The sequence below is a fragment of the Rhinatrema bivittatum genome, chromosome 8 (genome assembly GCF_901001135.1).
Source record: "Rhinatrema bivittatum chromosome 8, aRhiBiv1.1, whole genome shotgun sequence".
In the NCBI taxonomy this organism is placed as follows: Eukaryota; Metazoa; Chordata; class Amphibia; order Gymnophiona; family Rhinatrematidae; genus Rhinatrema; species Rhinatrema bivittatum.
In genome coordinates, this window is record NC_042622.1 from 199,003,582 (window position 1) to 199,025,664 (window position 22,083).

The window sequence follows — 22,083 nt, forward strand, 5'->3', positions numbered from 1 at the left end:
GACAGACGAATAGAGTAGAGTAGTGGTGTGCATGGAAATACCTTTCGTTTTACTCTTTTTTTCTGGATTTTCTTTTCATTTCATTTCTACGTTTTAACACAAAACAGAGAAACAAAACAAAAATGTGTTGATTTTTTTGTGTCGTTTCCAATTGGAAACGACACAAACTTGAAAAAAAACAAATATTGGTGTTTTCAATGTCATTTTACATAACCGAGAGATAAATATTCAGCACATAGCTTGGGCAATAGGGCATCTATTGTACATTTTGTAAATAGGCTATATGCCACAACTCTATACTCACATTTATATATACAACTGTTGCAATGTTTCTTATGGTATTTTATTTTATTTTATTGTTTAAATTAATTTAATTGTTATCTTGTTACAATGTAAAAATAGGGCAGTTCTCGCCCTATTCAACCTGTTATCTGGAAACCGATGTGATATCTCGATCGAATGTCGGTATACAAAAGAAATAAATAAATAAATACTTACTTATTTGTTTATTTATTAGTCATCTGGCGATGAGCTCTAGGTGACTTACAATGCATACATTCATAATTCATAAATATAATCCAAAAGTAGAATATAAAAACTATACAAACTCATAAAAATGGAATAGACCATCACATGAGCTACAACATCAAGAAACATAATAGAGACATAACACAAGAGATTGCCAGCCAAAAGAGATACATTTTTAACATTATCTTAAAAGATTTCATGCAAGATGTCAAATGTAGATCAACTGGCAAAAAATTCCAATAGGAAGGAGCTGGCACTTAAAAAGCTCTTTTGGGTCTCAAAGAGTTGAGCAGCAAGCATTGATAGGACATCCAGAAGGCCTCTCTGATAGGAGCACAAAGCCTTTGGAGGATTATACAGATGTAACATAGCATTTGCTCAAGGAAGGGAAATCAAAATTAACCAACTTACAAACTATAGCTCCTATTTTATATTTCATTTAGTAGGAAACATGAAGCCAGTGAAGGTCAGCCAAATCGGAAAAATATGATCTCGAATATTTCTTCCGGATATCAAGCAAGCAGCAGTGTGTACTCAGGTAAACCAACGTATACAGAATAATAATAATCTAATAATGGTAAAATGAAAGTCTGAACAATTATCCAAACGTGAGTAGGCTCTAGTAGAGGTCTAAAACCATAGAGATCTGTCTTAGGGGGTCATTTATTAAAATGCATTAGGGCCTTACCGTAATGCACGCAATAACACCGCATCATAAGAAACATAAGAACATCCCATACTGGGTCAAACCAAGGGTCCATCAAGCCCAGCATCCTGTTTCCAACAGTGGCCAATCCAGGCCATAAGAACCTGGCAATTACCCACACACTAAGAAGATCCCATGCTATCGATGCTAATAATAACAGTGGCTAATAGCGAAATACATATGCAAATTTGAAAATTTTATTCGAACAGGAGGAGTCTGGGCAGAGTAAATGGAAATGAGGGCTGGTTAACGTTGCGTGCGATAACATAACGCAAGTTAACGCAGGATTTAACTATACCTTTTTCGCAGCATTATGCCTGTGATGGCTGCACGTTACGACCGAAACAGGATTTATCGCGAATCCCATTTCGGGAGGGCGAGAGAGAGAGAGAAAGGGAGCCCCTATGGAGGTCATCTGATTTGTGAACTTTTTATACCACTGTAAGAGGGGTATTATGAACTCGATGTGAGGTTTGTGGGGCGAGTTGGGTTTTGGGGGGCAATTTAACATGCACAGTCATACGTACGCATAGCTCAGATACCATCAGTGAAGAATTAATGTGATTTGGAGGGATGAAAGGTGAAAGAAGTGTAGATTTGTACCATGTTCTCTCTCTACCTAGCTTGATGCTCTCTCTACCTAGCTGCAATCAAGGAGCAGGAGTTATAAGAACATGAATTACTAGCAACTTGTATCGTGAACATTTGAGACGTTATCACACCTGTTGCACTGGATAAGTTAAATTGGATTACATGCACTTGAGTGATATTGAATTTCTTTACTGCTTCTAAGTTTTTTATTGCACACCAAAATTTTTCAATAAAACACATTGGGGCAGATTTTCAAAGGGTTACGTGCGTAAATCCAGGAGGAGTTATGCGTGCCGGGCCTATTTTCAAAAGGCCTGGCGGCGCGCGTAAAGCCCCAGGACGTGTGTAAGTCCCGGGGCTTGAAAAAGTGGGCAGTCCGGGGCAGGGGGCGTGGCCAAAGGCCTCTGCAAGGCCGCTGGGCTGGCAGGCGTAACTTGTGAGATAAAGGTACGGGGTGGTTTTTTTTTCCGGGCTGGGGGGCGGGACAGGTAGGGGAAGGTGGGGGGGGGGGGGGGAATGGGGAAAGCCAGCTGGTCTCCCTGAGGGCTCGGCACACGCAAGGTGCACTAGTGTGCACCCCCTTGTGCGCGCCGACCGCTGATTTTATAACATGCACGTGGTTGCACGCGCACGCTATAAAATCGGACGTAATTTTAAAATCTGCCCCATTTTTTCCAGGCCAAGCCTATAATTATACAGCGGTTCTTGGGTTAGGAAGCTCTTCTTCTTACTCATACACAATCTGAAGGTTTGTTTAAGCTAGATGCTCTATTGCTCTAAATTACGTGCTGAGTATTTATCTGCCATAGGGAGGATAACTTTAAAACAAGCATGCGCCCACCCATATATGCAGCTATATGGACTTGCACATGTATTTCATATAGTGCACAAAAATGCATGCACACTATATAAAATACACTTAAATCTACCCAACATGTTCACGCAACATGTATTTTCAACATGGCTGGATAAGTTTTGACTTATCCGGCTAAGCTGCAGCATTTAGACAAAAGGGTTTAAAAAAATGCTATTTATCCAGCTAAGTAGTGCTATTTAAGATTTATCCTGTAAGGAAGACAGATGGATAAGTAAAAGAAAAGTGCTACTTAGCTGGATAAGTAACAGGACAATCCAGTAAAGTGCGGCCACGTTTACCCCGCTCCTAACCCGCTTTCTACTCACTTTCCGGCCGCGTTAGCCCTTCCTGCGATCCACAATCCCCTTTAACCTACTCTTACCGCGTCCTTAAATCCCCGGGTAACCCCTTCCGCACGCGGCATGTATATTACATGTAAACGATCGAATTAGCTATTCCCTACCATCCAGTAACGTGCGCCCCGACTATCGCTTTTTTACCCTGCCGTTTTGCCGCGCGTTTAACCTGCTAACTTACCGCCTACCCTTACCCCTGCATTAGAGGCAGGGGTAAGGGTAGGCGGCAAACTTTCCCCCGGCCCCCGCTCACCTGCCCTGGCCGCGACCATGGGTGCTGGTCTCCAGGGCAGCCCCAATCCTCTCCCCTCCTCCAGAAGCAACAAAAGCGAAAAAAAGCGAAAAAGCGAAAAAAAAAAAAGCGAAAAAAAAAGTTGCAAGAGAGAGAGGGGAGAGAGGACGGGCAATCCTACGCTCGGGATTGCCAGTCCTCTCTCCCCTCCTCCCGAAGCAAAGCGCGAAAAGCAGCCTTGCTCCGGGAGGAGGGGAGAGAGGACTGGCAGTGTAAAGCGATGAAGCGACTTACTTTTTTTGCAGCCCCCCTCCGGAGACGGACATCGGCGAGGACGACCGCGGCTCCCCTGCCTCCAGCTGCCCGCAAAGATGGACGCCTGCACGGGCGAAAGCGACCCCTGTTCGTGCAATTGGGCCGCTCAAGGCGTGACGTCACGACGTTTGGCGTCACGGCATGTGACGTCACGTCTTGAGCGGCCCAATTGCACGAACAGGGGCCGCTTTCGCCCGTGCAGGCGTCCATCTTTGCGGGCAGCTGGAGGCAGGGGAGCCGCGGTCGTCCTCGCCGATGTCCGTCTCCGGAGGGGGGCTGCAAAAAAAAGTAAGTCGCTTCATCGCTTTACACTGCCAGTCCTCTCTCCCCTCCTCCCGGAGCAAGGCTGCTTTTCGCGCCCTGCTTCGGGAGGAGGGGAGAGAGGGCTGACAATCCCGAGCGTCGGAGAACCGTCCACTTCCTGGTACCTGTCATTTCAAATGTCATTTGAAATTACATTTGAAATGACAGATACCAGCGTGTCTGTGAAGCGTTAGGCCCGCACACCCAGGTTACTGTATAGGCGCTGTATAGCGCTCTATACAGTAAAATGGGTTGCGCGGGCCTAACGCTTCACGGACCCTTCTTAGACGCAGCTTGCATTTGCAAGCTATTTACATACAGGATCGAGCGGTAGGTGAGCTGCACTGTGCGTGCGGCAACCGCAGGTGCGCCAGGCACTAACGCAGCTCTTCCTACCACTCGTTACTGGATTGACCTGTTAGATAGCAGGATAATTAGCATTTGAAGATTTATCTGGTTAAGTGGTAACAAAGCCACTACTTAGCTGGGTACGTCAAAACTTATCCAAATAAGTGGTGTACATCTGCAAAACGTGTGTATTTGTGTTCCCTATTTTAAACTTTTACTGGTAGAGATGTGACGTACATTTTCCTTAGCACTTGGCTTTTATACACGCAAGTCCACGAATTTTTTTTTTTTCTTCAATATAATGTTTATTCAAAAATGCACTTATTATGAAGCGTTGTACAATAATATGCATAAATTTACAAAATTACGCAATCAAGAACCAAGTAAAACACATAATCAAAAGATAAAAGACATACAAAGGTCTATCGTACAGCCGTTTCAAAAAGAAAAATATGTATAAGAAATGCACAAATATGATAAACAAATGTTAAGAATAAAATTTTTCCCGTGGCCACTAAGGAAACACCTGCTCGTCTCATGGGATAAGTCCACGAATTTTAACACATGCGCGTGAGAAGGAAATTAGCAGTTTTACCAATTCAGCCACCAGTTTGCCCAGTCCATCTCTAAATCATCTTCAGCCTGAACTTCCCCCAGTTTACCCATATCCCTCTTCCAGTCAGTATTTGACTATAAAGAATTTTATTCTCACTTACACCATGCAATTAGCAGATGTATGTATATATATATATATGCAGGCAACATACGTGCATGCGTCACTTTGTCAGGTTATAAAATAGCCACTTATATGCATAAACGTTGGCCCCGTGCCAGAATGCCCTGCCCTGTCCCTTTTCTTTATATGAAAAAATGCATTCAGGAATCCTTATTTGCATGTGGATGTTTGAGGTTTATAAAATAGCATTTGTGCAAATATGTACTATTTGTGCACGCATCTGTCAATTTTTCCGTGCAAATCTCTTTGAAAATTCATCTTTTAAGTTCTTTTGAAAAAGCCTTTTGTTGGTAGTATATATTGAACTGGCTTATATCCTGGACTCCTTTTTGCAATATTTTACATAACTGTACATTCCTAGACTAGACAGAATATACCAATATGCATTGCATAATCAGTGCCATAGGTGAACTGAAAAAAGCAGTGCTGTAAATTTAGGGGTGAATTTTCAAAACTTAGCATATATGCATGTAAGTAGCATGTACTTGCATAATCACTATTTTATAGACTTTGGAAATCCGAGTGTACTTTACAGTTTGTGTGCACATATATGCATATATGTTGTTCCCAGGTGGGGACAACATTCACGTGCACAAGTGCTACTTTAAAGGCACGGAGTGCATAAATTTGGCAACTTACATCATTTTACACTTGCTAATTATCTTGCGTAATTGATATCAGGTTTATTTATTGTGTGCTATTGGTTAAGTGGAAGGTCTGGGTGAACTGGGGGAGGAGTTCAGGCTGAAAATCCAGGAGGGTCTCATTGACCTAGAGAAGGACTGGGCAAACTGGTGGAGTAATCGGTAAAACGGGTAATTACATTTGTGCACGCAATCTTTAAAATATATTGACTTACATGTGTAAATCGGGATGTACGTAAGTCCTGCTTTATTTTTACACATAAAATATACAAGTGTTAATATTCTTAAAATAGGTAGGAAAAGTACTTGTGTTCAATGCACTGAAATACTCATTTTAAATGCATTGCAATGTACTTGTACGTAAGCATACATATCTATGTATGTTAGAAGGTAGAAAGACACGTATATGCGCATCTATGCCGCCACATGCAGTTGTCTGAAAGTTATCCTCATAGGATATTGCAGGCTATCACCAATTTAAAGGAACTCCATTGAGGGAGATGGGTCTACCAGTTGAGAGATTTATTCTAACTTTGTAGACAGGGTTATAGACTGCCTCCTAATGTTCAAGACAGAATGATCCAGTCCTGGCTTTACCCCATTGAATGCATGCACTTGTAGCTCGGTATTTTTTAGGGCAATCAGAGCTTAAGACTGGATCAACTTGTCCCGAAAATATGGAGCCAAACCGGCAATCCTAACTGCAGGACACTAGTGCTGCAGTCTTTTAAGTTTACTCATGCCATTCCTGCATACTCTCTGCCCAGTAAGTTTTTAGTTTTACTAGCATGATTAAACATGATACGCATCTCTAATGCGTGAAGCACAAAAGTAGAATTAATGCATCCCGTAAACCCCACTATAGCAATTTTCTTTCTTACTGAGCACATGGGCCTGTACTCTGTTTTCTTAATATTTATTAACGGAAACAGTCTGCGGCACACAGAGCATTCTGCCATGTGCCGCTCTCTCTCTCTCTCTCCCTATTAGTTGGAAAAAGCAATCAGACCTGGCACTTACCAGAAAACTTCTCAGAAAATCCATCATCTTCTCAACTGTGTGAGCTTCTTTCCCTCACTGCCTGGGCAAACCTTTCAGTCAGTCAGTCAGTCAGTTAACTCTGCCACTTCCCTTTCAGCTTAAGAAGTTAATGAACAGTTTTCTGCCAGCCCAGCCAGCCAGTTGAATCCATAAAGACTTTTCCCTGACCTGTGACACCTCCCTTTGTTAATATTTCTCTAAGGCAGACAGTGCGGGACTGTGGTACAATGAGTTAAGTGGGTGGGTCGGCCATAAGACAGTGCATCAGAAACAGGTTCTGCAGGAAATACATTTTAAGAGTCTTAAAAAAAAAAAAGAAAAATACTTTTCTTCCAGCTCATGGCTTGGAATCAGTTCGTGTCTTGTCTATGATGTCACGTTTGATGAGTTTTAAAACAGCAGCTTTCAAGCCACAGCCTTGGCTGTGCATACTGGAATTGCTATGGAAAGAGCAGAGGGACTGAAACCTGAGCATGGCAGGAATCCACACAAATCGATGATACATCAGAACAGAAGGCCATGCAACTCAGTCTTTCAAAAGTCACCATGTAGAGTCCAATTTTAAAAAATAAAGTCTACTTAAACCTACTTATCTGCTAAGTATAGTTTTACTGACATACATCTTATTTTCTTTTCTGTTGATTATGCAATTTTTTTTTTTTTTATTTAACAAATCTGTTGGCCACTTGAGTCAGAGTAAGACAAATACCTTGCTCTCAATGGAGTCCCAAAGGCACAATGTCACTTTGGACAGGAACTACTAAGCATTTTTCCCATAGACGTAAACAGGCCAATACTGAACGGTGCGCTCAGCCGAGCGCACCATTTAGCCCCGCTGTTATTACCCTTGATATTGTAAGGGGTAACAGCATGTGGAAAACGTGCAGCCAACTCCCCCTGAAACGCTTAGCGTTCATCACATGCAAATGCATGTTGATCAGCCTATTAGTCGCACATTTTACTCTCAGAAATTAACGCCTGCCAAGGGCAGGCGTTAAGTTGGAAACAACCCTGAAAAGTGTACAGAAAAGCAGAAAATTCGGTTTTTCTGTACACCCTCTGACTTAATATCCCAGCGATATTAAGTCAGAGGAACCAAAAATTAAAAAAAAAATCTGCCCGCCAGTCGGCGGGTTCGAAAACAGACACTCAATTTTGCTGGTGTCCATTTTCCGAACCTGTGACTGTCAGCGGGTTCAAAAACTGACACCATTAAATTAAGGGTCGGTTGTTGGACCCGCTGACATCCGCCGCTTCCGCTAATAAGGAGGTGCTAGGGACGCGCTATTGTCCCTAGCGTCTCCTTGTTAGCGCCGGGTCTCATTTAAATACAGAATTGCACATCCAGGAGAGGTGCCTGGGCGCACGTCGCGAGAGCAGGTGCTCAAATCGGAGCGCCGGCTCTCCCGCACTTTTTATTGAATCGGCCTGAAAACAGGGAAAGCTCTTTAGTATATGTGGCCCACAGAGTGTTAGATGCCAGGATCTATTGGGGGGGGGGAGGGGGGAGGCTCCCAAAGCCACAAAGCAGTCATTTTTTTCACATCATCCCTAATGTATGTCACTGTCTATTTGTGTGCCTTTGTTTGGTTTACTGAAGATGTTTTGCTGTTTTATTTTTTTTGGATGAACAATCGTAACACTTTGAGAATTATGAATCAGTGGGCTATAAGTCTTAAATAAATAAATATGCATGAGATAGATTTGCATACAATTGAGGCACACTGCATGCAACTCTATCTCATGCATGTTCATTAGGGATATCCTGGAAACCCAACCAGTTTGCATCCTTTGAACACCAGAGGTTCTCCAAACCACCTCTACATCTCCATCCCCTAGACTTCTTTTTAATTAAAAAAAAAAAAAAAAAAATCTCCCATTTGCTAAGGATTCTTATTTTCTGTAATGCAGTCATAATTCATAAATCCAACACAATCCACTAGTATTGTGCTTTGGAAAGGAGAGCTATGTACAACAAATATTAGAATCTGGAGACAATGAACTGCAAGACATTGGACTATTGAGGGATTGTCCCTGATAAACATGAGACTTCATTAATAGATAACTGTGGGGAAAAAAATCAAAAACTCACAAAGAATTTATAATAATCAGGGCTTAGCTAAAGTAAAAGAGTAAGGTGTTTTGTTAAGTTTGTGGCAGTGATCCGGTAACGAAACAGGAAATGGATATTACGGGGTCGATTTTAAAACGTGCACACATGCATCCATGTGCGTGCAGTTCCCAGCAAGCGCACATGGATGCGATCATTTTATAACAGGAAACGCGTTGGCATGCACGTAATAAAATATGATATCCACGCGTGCATGTGCAGGCGGCCCGCGACCTGCACGCGCAGGGAGGGGAATTTTCTATACTACATGCAACGATGCGATTGGGCCTTTGCCCAGGTCCGCCCCAGTCCGCTCTAAGGGGAAGATTTTCAGATGTACGCGCGGGCGTACGTCTGCGCGCGCTACCCGGCACGCACACATGTACGCCCAAGGCGCGCGCATGTTATAAAATTAGGGGTCGGCGCATGCAAGGGGGGTGCACAATTGTGCACCTTGCGCGCGCCAAGCCCGCACCGCCTTCCCTACCCCCCACCCCACCTTCCCTTACCTCCCCCACCCTTTTCCCCCTACCTTTTTCATTTGTTTCAAAACTTACTTCAAGGGGCTGAAGTAAGTTGCGCAGGCTGGCCAACTGCTGGCAAGCGACCCCCGGCACAGCAGCAAATGGCCACTATGCCAGGAGCCTCTGACCCGCCCCACCCGGCCCCTTTTAAAACGTACGCGTCCCAGGGCTTTTGAAAACAGGCCCGGCGCGAAACCTTTTGAAAATCTGGCCCTAATGAAGGAGTGGACAGGGAGGGAACTTTTATTTACCCCTACCTCCCCTTCCTCCCTTTCCCCTCTCTTCCCCAACCTCTAAACTAATCCTTTTTTTTTTTGTTTGCATATTTACTGCTCCTCTGGAGCAGAAGTATCTTCTGCGCGCCAGCCAGCTGCTGGCGCGCACTTTCCCGGGACAGCATGTAATGTCACTCTCCCAGCCCACATGGCCCCGCCCAGACTCTGCCCCGCCCCTTTCTTGAGGCCCGGCACATGTGCGCGTATTTTACGCACGTGGCCAGGCCCATTCTAAAATGTATGCGGTGCGCGCAAGGCCTGGTCACATGTGCATCCCTCGAATTTTTCATGTGCACTGCTTCTGAAAATCCAGACTTACGCCTTTATGGTAAGTACTAGACCTGTATTATAAATACAGCTGATGTCATATGTAAATGGTGAAGTGATTGTTGACGTGCTCCCCTTAATAATCCAGAGGGTAACACGAATGCTGTATCAGCTTCAAGAAAAGCTGCTCCACCTCACCCGCAGATGCTGATTCAGTCCTGGTTTTGCCCTGTTGCATGCATGCAGATATATTCCTACCATTTTTCTTTCTTTTTTTTTAGGGAAATCAAAACCACACCTTCAAGTGAGCAGTGGTGGCAAAACTAGAACTGGCTTAACCTATTCAGGTCATCCTGGTCAAAGTGGTAACCTTAGATGCTCCTATAACCTCTCCCCCCCCCCCCCACTGAAACAGGAAGACGGAAGTCAACGCAAGTGTTAAATTCCATGCATAGATACCAGAGGGTCACGGCCACACAAGTGGTTCCTTTCAGAGACAATAGAGGGTGTGAACCTGTGCGGAACAAATAATACAGGTTCCCTGAGCTGTTCGGTCTCTTCTTCCTCCTCAAAACTGCATGCATGCACACCCCCCACTACAGCTCCATAGCGCCAAAGCAGACAGACAGTGGTAAGAAAGGGTCTTTTCTCAAGTCATCAGCTGTGCCACTGGAATCAAACCTGGCACACTTCAGGAGTTTCCATAACAAAATGTCTCAACTTTAATGCATTCAAAAAAAACAGAGAGGCAATCATCAGGCTGCTGATCGATCATAAGAGAAAAGCAAAAGCATTGAACACGAAAAAGGCAAAATCATATTTTTTTTTATGACCTCTGGAGAAAGAAATGAATGCCTACCCCAGCAAACTGGTTCACTATGGGATTTAATGGGAGCATTCTTTTTTTTTGGCCAGGGCCATTTCCCCCTGCTCTCTATAAGAACATAACAATATAACAAATTCCCATACTGGGTCAGATCGAGGGTCAATCAAGCCCAGCCTTCTGTTTCCAACAGCGGCCAGTCCAAGGATACTAGGCAAGTACCTAAACTTTAAATAAATCCCATGCTACTAATGACAATAATAAGCAATGCAATTCCAAGTCAGCCTAATTAATAGCAGTTTATGGATTTCTCCTCCAGAAACTTTTTTAAACCTAGCTACACAAACTGCCTTTACCATATCTTCTGGCAATGAATTCCAGAGCTTAATTGTGCATCAAATGAAAAAGAATTTTCTCTGATTTGTTTTAAATGTGCTCTTTTCAAACTTCATGGAGTGCCCTCTAGTCCTTGAATTATCTGAAAGAGCAAATAATCAATTCACATTTACCAGTTCTAGTCCTCTCATGATTTTGTAGACTTCTATCATATTTCCCCTCAGCTATCTCTTCTCTAAGCTGAACAGTCCTAACCTCTTTAGCCTTTCCTCATAAGGGAGCCACCCATTCCATCTCCATTATCTGCTCAGTACCTTTTCTAGCAAAACTATATCTTTTTTGAGATGTAGCGATCAGAACTGCACATAATACTCAATGTGCAGTCTCACTATGGAGCAATGCAGAGACATTTTGACATCCTCCATTTTATTCACTATTCCTAACATTCTGTTTGCTTTTTTGACCAGTGCAGTAGGTGGTGTAGCCAGAACCGAATTTTTGGGGAGGTCCATGGTTAACATGGGTGGGCAACAGGCATATAAGTTTGAGCCCTACTAGCTGTAATCTTATCTATAAATAATGCCTTAGAGTGGATCTGACAATGGATTTCTAAGTAGTCTGCAACATCCATCATGCATCATGAGTGATGCTTTAAAATATTTTAATTCAATTGTTTCAAGCTCTTACCAACATTAAAAATAACTTATTAATCTGTATTAATTTATTTTATATTATTTCAGTTTATAAATATACAATATCATATAAAAAGTAAACAAAGTACACTTAACAGACACATCAGCTCCAATCATATAATAAAACAAATAGTGTATTCTTTTATGAATCCTCTTTCCAAAAACACAGAGTATATCATAGCTACAATAAAACAGCAATAATCATAAGAACTTAAGATTTGCAATGGGTGCAAAGTAGAACTGGGATTGCTCATATTATAATCCAACATGCAAAAAATATATATATTCAGACTCTAGTGGCACCTCAGCAACAGCAAAACAAACTCCCTCTACTGTCAAGCATTTTGGGGTAGATTTTAAAAGGAGCGCGTGCGCTACCCAGCACGCACACATGTATGCCCAATTTTATAACTTGCACGCACAAGTTAGGAGACGCACGTTAGGAAACATCACGAGCATCTCTTGGTCTTCCCACAATTTCCTGATTCATACTGGGCTGCCAGCACAAAGGATAACAGGTACGCCGGGGTAGGGATACTGCTATCATCGACTTTGGTACATGAACGGCTTACCCATATGTGCGCCCCAAATGGCAGATATATACTTGCCAAAATTAAAATAGGTAAACAAATTATTACACTTCTTAATGTATATTTCCCCAACATGCATCAAGCTTCCTTTATAGATCAGCTCAACAGATTGTTACAGCAACACTTGGAGGGAGATCTCATTTTGGGCGGCGATTTTAATTTTGTGCAGGATCCCACCAAGCACTTTAGCTCTGGCACTAACTCTGCCATTGCAGTGCGGAAGAAATGGGCAGGTGGTGTGTAGTGGATATTTGGAGGGCTAGGCACACTCATTCTCGATCTTATACGTTCTACTCCAGCCCACACACCACTTATTCTAGGATTGACTACCTATTTCTCTCCTCCACCCTCCAAACCCAGGGTACAAAAAGTAGATATTGATAATATCACATGGTCTGATCATGCTCCAGTCTGGGTGGTGTGTAGCTTTGGAGACTCGGGAGTATGATTTCGTCCATGGAGGCTTAATGACCGCCTAATTAAAGATCCAACTTTCACCTCCCAAGTGGAGAATCAACTGCGGGATTACTTTAAGGAGAATCAAATGGAAGGCATATCCCCGCTAACAATTTGGGAATGTTCAAAGGTGGTAATTAAGGGATCCTGCATAGCACGAGCCGTGTATTGTAATAAGGAACGGGAAGCCCAACGTAAGCGTTTATTGTCAGAACTTTCAGCCCTAACGCAGCGCCATAGTGCCAATCACTCTGAGATACTTTACCGGAAAATAACAGCAGTTAGGGATCAGCTGCACTCTCTAGAGCAGTGGTTCTCAACCTTTCTAATGCCGTGACCCCGCAATACAGTTCCTCATGTTGCGGTGACCCCTCGTCCCGCCCTCGCCCCGTGAGGGTGGGGTGAGGGCGGGGCTTTGGTCATATGGGGGCGGGGTTATAGATAGGGGTTGGATTTTAGTGCACACTTATCATTTAATTATGACATTTATAATGTGAATGTAACTCAACTCACCATAGGTTCTCACATGCATGGCACACTGACCTATGATCGTCACGGGGCTAGATGTAAAAGTACAGTTTGTATCCACAGGAACCCCCCTGACCCACAATAATGGATGTAAAGCAGAATTATGACATTCCCCATACAACTCACCCTACAAAAAAGATATTCTGGTTCTAGTGACATCTCAGTAACAGCAACTCAAACTCCTTCTATTTCCAGGCTCAATAGCCCTACTTATGAAAAGACAGCAGTTTACCACCAATGCATGTCCTCTGAGAAAACACAACAAATAAGACCGATACAAACGCTTACATGCTAGCAAAATATCTCATCTCGGTAACAGACACAGAACCGACCTAACATACTCCCAGGATCTGTAGTAATGCACATAAACTAATCCGCACACAGTTACACCTGTATTATGGAATACACTCAAACAGGAGCAACCCTATCTATGAAAAGGCAACACTACAAATATTAAATCAGTCCCTAAAAACCAATACACCTCTTATTAGGAAAACAGAACTAGCAAGCAGCTATAGATCCCTACACAGAAATAATTGTAAAACTATACTAATAAGCAGAATAAATGTTTCAAAACAGCTATGAACATCCAACAATTAAAAACGCATAAAAACTATTAAACATTCTCCAAACACCAATAAAATATTTCAAAAAAGCAGACATCACACAATTAAAATGGCAGTCAAGAAAAATAAACTTAAAAAGCCACCTTTACTTACCCCCTCCAGCAGCTCTCCTACTCCCCTTCCCTGCAGGCCGTGGCACTCACCAGAAGCAGCAGTAGAAGCTAAGCTCTATACTTATGGTCCTCTTCCTTAGTGCCCATGTCTCTCACACACACACACCATACCAGTCATGCCCCCATGACCAGTTTCTGTCTCTCACACACCAATCATCTCCCAAACAGTCTTTGGCACACACACACCAGTCACCTTCCTGAACAGTTTCTCTCATGCCATACACACACACACACACACACAGGCTTCCCACTCCCGTGTTCTACTTACATATACGGGCTTCTCACTCTCATAATCACTTTCTCACACACACACACACCAGTCACCTTCCTGAACAGTTTCTCTCATGCCATACACACACACACACACACACACACACACAGGCTTCCCACTCCCGTGTTCTACTTACATATATGGGCTTCTCACTCTCATAATCACTTTCTCTGTCTCTCTCTCTCTCACACACACACACACACACCCACACACACTCACTCACCAGTCTCTCACTCCCATGCTTGTTCTCTCCACATGCACAGGCTTCTCATTCCCATAATCACTTTCTCTCATATTCACACACACACACCAGTCTTTTTCTCTCACACACACCATCACCTTACCAAGCAGTCTCTCTCTCTCATGCATGCACACTCACCCTGGTTTCTCACTCCCATGCTTTTTTTCACCCCCACAACACCAGGCTTCTTACGCCCATGCTTTCTCACATACCCAGACTTCTCACTTCCATGCTTTTTCTCTCTCTCACACACACACATCAGTCACCTCCCTGACTAATGTCTCACACTCTCACATACACATCAGTCATCTCCCTGAGCAATCACTTTCATTGTCTCTCACATACACACACACATCAGCTCTCTGACCAGTCAATCACACACAGGCTGGCTGGCTGCTTCTCTCTCTTTCTCTCACTCACTTCCTCTTCTCCCCCGAGCACAAATGGGAGCTGCAGCAGCCTCCGCTGGCCAAGAAAGAAGAATCCCATCGGCCGCGGGAGGCTCATGCTGCTGTCTCCTTTCTCCATTACCGGCTGCTTCTATTGCTCGGGGACCGATGCTGCAGCCGCTGCTGCTACTTTTTCGCGCGGCTCTCTCTCCTTCCCGCGCACCACGATTCACTTCCTGTTCCGGGTCACGGGAGGGGGGGGGGGGGGGCAGGCGCAGGAAGAAGAAAAGGCCCAGCCGCGGGTGCAGAGCTTCTTCTAGCGCTGCTGCCGTTCCCGCTGGGCTTGAACGTGCTGACAGCCCGGCGGCAACGGCAGCGGGAGAGACCGGGAGCGCGCGACCCCTATGTTTTGGGCGTTCGACCCCCGCCGGGGTCGCGACCCATAGGTTGAGAACCGCTGCTCTAGAGGATGCTGCTATTAGTCATTACCTTACGTATTAAAGCAGTAATTTTTGGAAGGGTGTAATAAGGCGGGGAGGTATCTAGCAAGGCAGCTGAGGGCGGCCCAAGAGCAGACGGTTGTAGCTAATGTGCAAAATCACCATGGGCAATTGGTCATTATGTCTGAGGATATACGTCAGTCCTTTACTGACTTTTACTCCCAATTATACTCTCAGGATGCCTCAATTTCACAGGGGGAAATTCAGGTTTATCTGCAGGGGATCCCGCTGCCCCAGCTCACGCCAGCGCAGAAAGAGTTTATGGATAAACCTATTGACTCGCAAGAAGTGATAGCGGCTATAAAAAAACTAAAACCTGGGAAGGCGCCAAGAATGGATGGCTTTACGGGCACTTACTATTGAAAATTTGCCACGCTTATAGCGGATCCCCTCACTAGAGCCTTTAACTCCCTATTGGAGGGCACTTCCTTTACTAATGACACTAACATTGTGGGAATAACGGTTCTAGCGATACCAGGACGGGATCCTACTAAGTGCAGCTCCTACAGGCCCAACTCCCTGATCAATATAGATTAAAAAATTTTAGCTAGGGTACTGACTTGCTAGGCTAAATGGGGTTTTGCCTGGCCTGATCCATAATGACCAGGAAGGGTTTGTTCCAGGCCAGTTGGCGGCTGACAATGTTCACCGTATAGTAGATGTTATAGACCTTGTGCACCAAGATAAAATCCCTGCGGTTCTCCTTCCTTTAGATGCCGAAAAGGCGTTCGATTTAGTTCGTTGGGAATTCCTATTCCAAACATTTTGGGACAGCCTTCATTTCCAGAATAAGGAAGTTGTATGAACATCCATTAGCCAGGATTAAAGTGAATGGTATCTATGGACTGCCCTTCCCAATTCAGAGGGGGACTAGACAAGGATGCCCCCTATCTCCCTTGTTGTTTGCTCTCTTGCTGGAGCCCTTTGCAATCAGAATTAGGGGGCGGAGGGTATCCAAGGAGTGGTGCGAGGAGATGCTCATTTCAAAATTTCATTGTTCGCAGATGATGTTATGCTCACTCTTACTGAACCGGAGCAATCCCGCCAAGGCGTTATGGACGAAATGGGGAGGTTTATGGTGGTTTCAGGCATAAAAGTTAACTATGACAAGTCCAAAATCCTCAATTTGACCTTGCCTCACACAGCAACACCTGTTCTGAGACATATATTTCCTTTTAAGTGGGCTAAAACTTCACTTAAATATCTAGGGGTACATTTGGGATCACATACTAATCAACTATTTGATCTAAATTATCGACCTCTGCTTACCTCCATCAGAACAAACCTGGACAAATGGCTGGGTTACACCCACTCTTGGTTGGGGAGATTAGCCATTGTTAAGATGAACTTGCTGCCCCGCTTTTTATATTTATTTACCACTATACCTATTTACATCCCATCCCTCTTGTTTAAACAGTGGCAACAACTTCTGTGCGGCTTTATCTGGCGCCGGCAGCCCCCAAGGGTTGCAAGGGCTACCCTTTATCAACCTAAAATTCGAGGCGGCCTGCAATTACCCAACTTGGCGTGGTACTATTGTGCAGCGCAACTGAGAGCCCTGGTCGCACTCCATGATATGCATAATATCCCACAATGGGTGCGACTAGAACAAGCGCAGTTGGGACACATTCCAATTGCTGCGCTTCCTTGGCAACCCACGACCTCATGGGGTAGGGTTAAGTACCTCCCTTTTGCATTGAGGACTACTCTACGGGTTTGGCGTCAATGGCAGTCTACCCTAGTAGGACCGGAGCCATACTCCTTGATGACCCATATTCACCAACTCTTTAATACCACTATCTGACGGTTCTAAAGCTAAGCGCAAATGGCTGGAGGCTGGAATACAGAGGCTGGGGCATGTTTTTTCTCAAAACACCATGCCCACTATGGACCACTTGCGAGCTCAATATTCTCTTGATGATATTTACTTCCTTCTGTTCGCTAAGGTCTATCACTTTATTCACAAGGGAAGGAGGGGGGGCACTCTGAGGATCCAGGGTACCCTATTTTTTCACATTTATTACATGCATTATTCTCCAAGAACACGGTAATAATACCCCGAAAATTTACAAATCAAATATAATTCTCAATATATACTATACAAGAGTATATTAACCTAAATATAAGAATTTTGGGGGCAAGAGAAAATATGAGCGAAAAAAGAGAAAATCTTTCTATAGGTAATCGATAGGTTCTAGCAGAATCATCACTTTAAACCGATCCATCGACAGGGGATCTTTGTGCATGACCGGTCAAACATTCCCTGAGCTGTTCAGGTTCGAAGAATACAAAATTATTATTTAAATGTCTAACACAGCACTTACTAGGATATTTTAAGACAAAACGGGCACCTAAACTTAGTACCCTCTCTCTCATTGTAAGAAATTCTTTTCTACGGTTTTGTGTTAATTTAACAACATCCGGGTATATCCATATTTGTGCACCGTAAAACAAGGCTTGCCTGAATTTAAGAAACATTTTCAAAATATGGTTACGCCAGGGTACCCTATTTGACACTCTCTGCTTCCTCAATTCGGGGTGTTATTTCCAAAATTTATGCCCTTATTAATGGCAGGCGCCTTGGACATCAAAGGCACCGTCTGTTATGGGAAATGGATTCCCCTGATACCTTGGAGGATCAAGATTGGGAAACAATATACACAGGGCCCCGCAACTGTTCTATATCTGTAGGGCTTCAAGAAAATTGCTATAAAATGATATATCGTTGGCACTATACACCTGTTGCTCTTCATAAGTTTATTCCTACTGTACCAGAAACGTGTTGGAAGGGCTGTGGGAACTTGGGTACATATTATCACATTTGGTGGGAATGCCCTCAAATTGTAGTGTGCTGGCAAAAGATGTTTCAATGGCTGGCTCAGGTTCTTCAGGTACCTGTAGATGTAAAACCATGACATGCACTTCTTGGTCTCCTGCTTTCGGAACATAAAAAGGACACTCAGAAACTGATCTTGCAAGTTTTTATTGCAACAAGCGCAGAGATTGTGTTACACTGGAAACAGGCTACTGCTCCTCCCCTGGCCAACATTCAACGCTGCCTACATTCCTACTACCAACTGGGAAAACTCACCGCCTTACATCAGGATCGTCTGGTGGCATTCCAGAGAACTTGGGAACCATATAGTCTATGGGTAGCAGGACAAGATCTGCAGCAATACCAGATACCTACAATAGCTGGAGCAGAGCAGAGCAACTCTAGTCGATAATGCACATTCCCCTTTGGCTTGGTTACCTTTCCTACTTGACTTTTCATGCTGCTACCTTATCGGTAGATTGGGCTGCAAACTTGTCCCAGCTACTCATCTGCCCTACATGGGACCGCTCTTCCTCTATTATATCTCATTTACTATAATATTATATAAAGTAATATAATATATTGTTCAATACTATATTATCTGTAATTCAGGATGTGTGTGTGTGTGTGGGGAGGAGATATTGCTATTGGGATGCAAAACTGGTGAATCTTGTGCTTGAAATTTGACTGTTATTTATCTGGCATGCTCCATAATATTGAGTTTGTGAGGTTAGTGCTCAGATTTGTGTAATATTCTTCTAGATTTGCCAATAAAAATTGTTTAAATACAAAAAAAAAATTTTTAAATAAATAAATACAATTAATCTCATGCTGAAAACTTAACTTTTTGCCCATCCCTAATAGTCTATCTAATCCATGAATTTTAGACTATCTGACAGGATATTAGCTAAGGCAATATTTTGGATTCAATAAGGGGACAACAATCAAAACACTAAGAGGTAGATTTTCAAAGGCCAGCGCAGGCACCAATGAAGGGATGCGCACACAAGTCGGGCTTGAGCATGCCATCCAAGTTTCAAAAGCCATCTAGATGCACGCGTATCTCCCGCTGCACGCACTCGATTTCAAAAAGGGGTGTGGTCTGAGCGAGGCATGGGCATTTTGGGGCATGGCCAAGAGACGGGCGCGTAAATATCCCAGTGTGTGCTCAGATCCTCTGCTGTGCAACTTTACTTCTGCTATGGAGGAGATGTACCTGTAAAAAAACAAAAAAAAACCAACCCAAAAAACAGCCAGTTTGGAGGAGTTTAAAGGGTCTGAGGTAACTAGGGGGAGGCTATTAAACCAGGGGAGTTTGGAGGACCTAGTTCAACACTGGGTGAACTGGTGGATGGTGAAACTGGTCATGGTGTGGACGCACGCCGGTTTTAAAATACTCTTACTAATGTAGTACAAACCCGGTTTTTGAGCCTGGGCGCTCGCTTAAAATTGTGTGTGCATGTGTGCGCGCCCAGGGCTATTTTATAACGTGCGCACGAGTTATGAAATGGCTGCATATCTGGGACGCACCAGCATATTTGTGCCAAAGTAAATAAATTCATGTTTACCTCTGTAAAAGATTCTGACTACTGCCTACCCCTCACTCTGAGTAAACGTATGCATGCTGTTCTCAGGGTGGAGGGCGGAAGGGGGAATAAAAGCAGGTATTCTTGTCCAGCTTGATTTAAGTGCAGCGTTTGATACAGTTCATCATGAAACGCTGCTCAGGTGCTTAGCACTATATGTCCTGGGAGGTACCGTTTTGGATTGGTTTAGATCATTTCTCACTAATAGGGTTTGAAGAATTCAGATAGGGACTAAGACCTCATCATGGCGCGAGCTTAAGTGGGGAGTGCCCCAGGGGTTGGCTCTTTCGGTTTTATTATTTAATATTTATTTATCCTCCCTGGGGGCATTACTTCACTCTCTAGAGGTCAAGTATGTGATTTATGCTGATGATAGGCAGTTGTATTTTTTTTTTTAAACCATGTGGACCTAAGGGTGAATTCCCAGGAAGCAGGCTGCTGATTATCTTTAGTAAGGTAAGAGAGTGGTTAACTGATCACTTTCTGTCTTTGAACATAATGGCTTGACAGTAACTTGACATTGGAATAGGCCTTTAACAGGTTAATTACATATTTGCTCTCCTGCATCGTTATTGAATTAGAATATTCATGCGTTCTTTATACTTAAGGTGTTATATCATGTTCTCCTGAAAACTGTTATATATGTAAAGCCTGTTGCTTTATTTGTTGACTCTCTGTAAATCCTGTTTTATGTAAAGCCTTTTGCTAATTTATTGTTTACTGTAAACCGAGGTGATGTACATCTATACGTGCCGCGGTATATAAAAATCACTAAATAAAGAAAGAAAGAAAGAAAGAAAGAAAGAAAGAAAACTAAGATTTTGTGGGTAGGAAAGGGTGTTGTTGGTCCTCCTAAGATGGAGGTGAAGGCAAATTCTGACCTTTCTGTGCCAATTCAGACAGAGGTAAAATGTCTGGGAGTCTTTTCAGATTCCCAGTTCTCAATGAAGGCTCCAGGGCATCATGTAGCTAAAGGAGATCTTTATAAGTTGAAGATGACTAGACCACTGAAAAGCTTTTTGCCCTCTGCTCTTTTTCGGTCTGTGGTTCAAGCCATTGTGTTGTGCCACTTAAGACTATTGCAGTGCCTCGTATTTAGGTCTACCAGTAAAGTTAGGGCACAGTGCCACCGCTCAGGTTCTTACAGGGCTCTCTCAAAAATCGCTGGTGTTGAGAGAGCTGCACTGCTTACCAGTAAAATGGAGGGCAAGATTTAGACTGCTGATTATTGTTTTTAAACTGATTAGAAAGTGCCCAACCTTGTGTTTTAAGAGATGCAGTCGAGCTGCACACCCAGAAACGGTCATTGAGATCGGAGGGAACTTTGCAGTTATGTATTCCCTCGGCTAATCAGTATCAGTGGGGGCAAACCAGACTGCGAGTTTTCACTTCAGGAGCAGCAATGCAATGGAATAATTTGCCAGGAAATCTCCGTCAGCAGCTGGATTTAAAAATGTTTAGAAAATTGGTGAAAAAAAAAATGTTTTTTTGAAGAAGCTTTTAACTGTTAGTTTATTATATTTTGTATTTTTTGAAAATATTTGAATGCGTATGTTGTGATATTTTAATATTTTTGTGTACGTTAATTTTGTAACCCGCACTGAACATATGATGGGAAGCTGCGGGCTAGAAGATATTTTAAATAAAGTACATACAGAGTTGATATTTTCAAATCATCATGCTTGCTTTGCACCTGCATTAAAGAAGGCACAAAATACATGGGTGCTTTGTACCAGTGTTCTGCGCACTAGCTTGAATTTCAAAGGAGGAAATTCCACAAAGATGTTTTCCTTTCAAAAGAAATTTGCAGTCCCAAAGGGAGTTTCAAAATTGCCCTCTAAGTTACTTTTGCCCATAGTCTTCAGTACATTCTTGTAAAAATAAAACCACTTCCTGAACAGGCAAGAGGCTTCCTCTTATGCTCTGTGACCCTCTCGGGCACTGCTTATGCCTGCTGTGGCCCCTCTTGTCCATGAGCGTCCGTACGAGCAGGACGCTTGGTATGTCCATCCGTGCAACATCTCTGTGCTTGTCTGTCTCCTGGGATGTAATGTTCTGCCACATCACGGTGCCGGTGGATTCCAGCAGGCTGCTCACCCATCAGCAATGTGGGCAGACCCTCCCTTTCTCACAGAGAACAATAGGAGACAAGACACGACAGACTTACCAGAGTTGACAGAAGGATCCACTGGCTAACGTAACTCCTCTCAGTTATGTCTCCATCCCACCCACCACTTAGCCAGCTAACTACTTAGCTCCATGGTGAGACTGCACCTTGAATACTG

The 22,083-nt window shown here is 43.5% G+C and overlaps 1 protein-coding gene across 2 annotated transcripts in view; it reads right to left on the minus strand.

Moving 5' to 3' along the window:
- The window catches only part of RAP1GAP2 (RAP1 GTPase activating protein 2), a 293,482-nt gene that overhangs the window by 124,040 nt on the left and 147,359 nt on the right, over positions 1–22,083 (minus strand). The window contains exon 1 of one of the 2 annotated variants that reach the window (XM_029613185.1): positions 6,636–6,722. The exons of the other annotated variant lie outside the window; for it this stretch is intronic. Coding sequence (XP_029469045.1) covers positions 6,636–6,662 — 27 coding nt within the window. The 5' untranslated portion in view covers positions 6,663–6,722. Of the gene's footprint in view, positions 1–6,635; positions 6,723–22,083 lie in introns of those variants that run through there. 2 annotated transcript variants of the gene reach the window in all.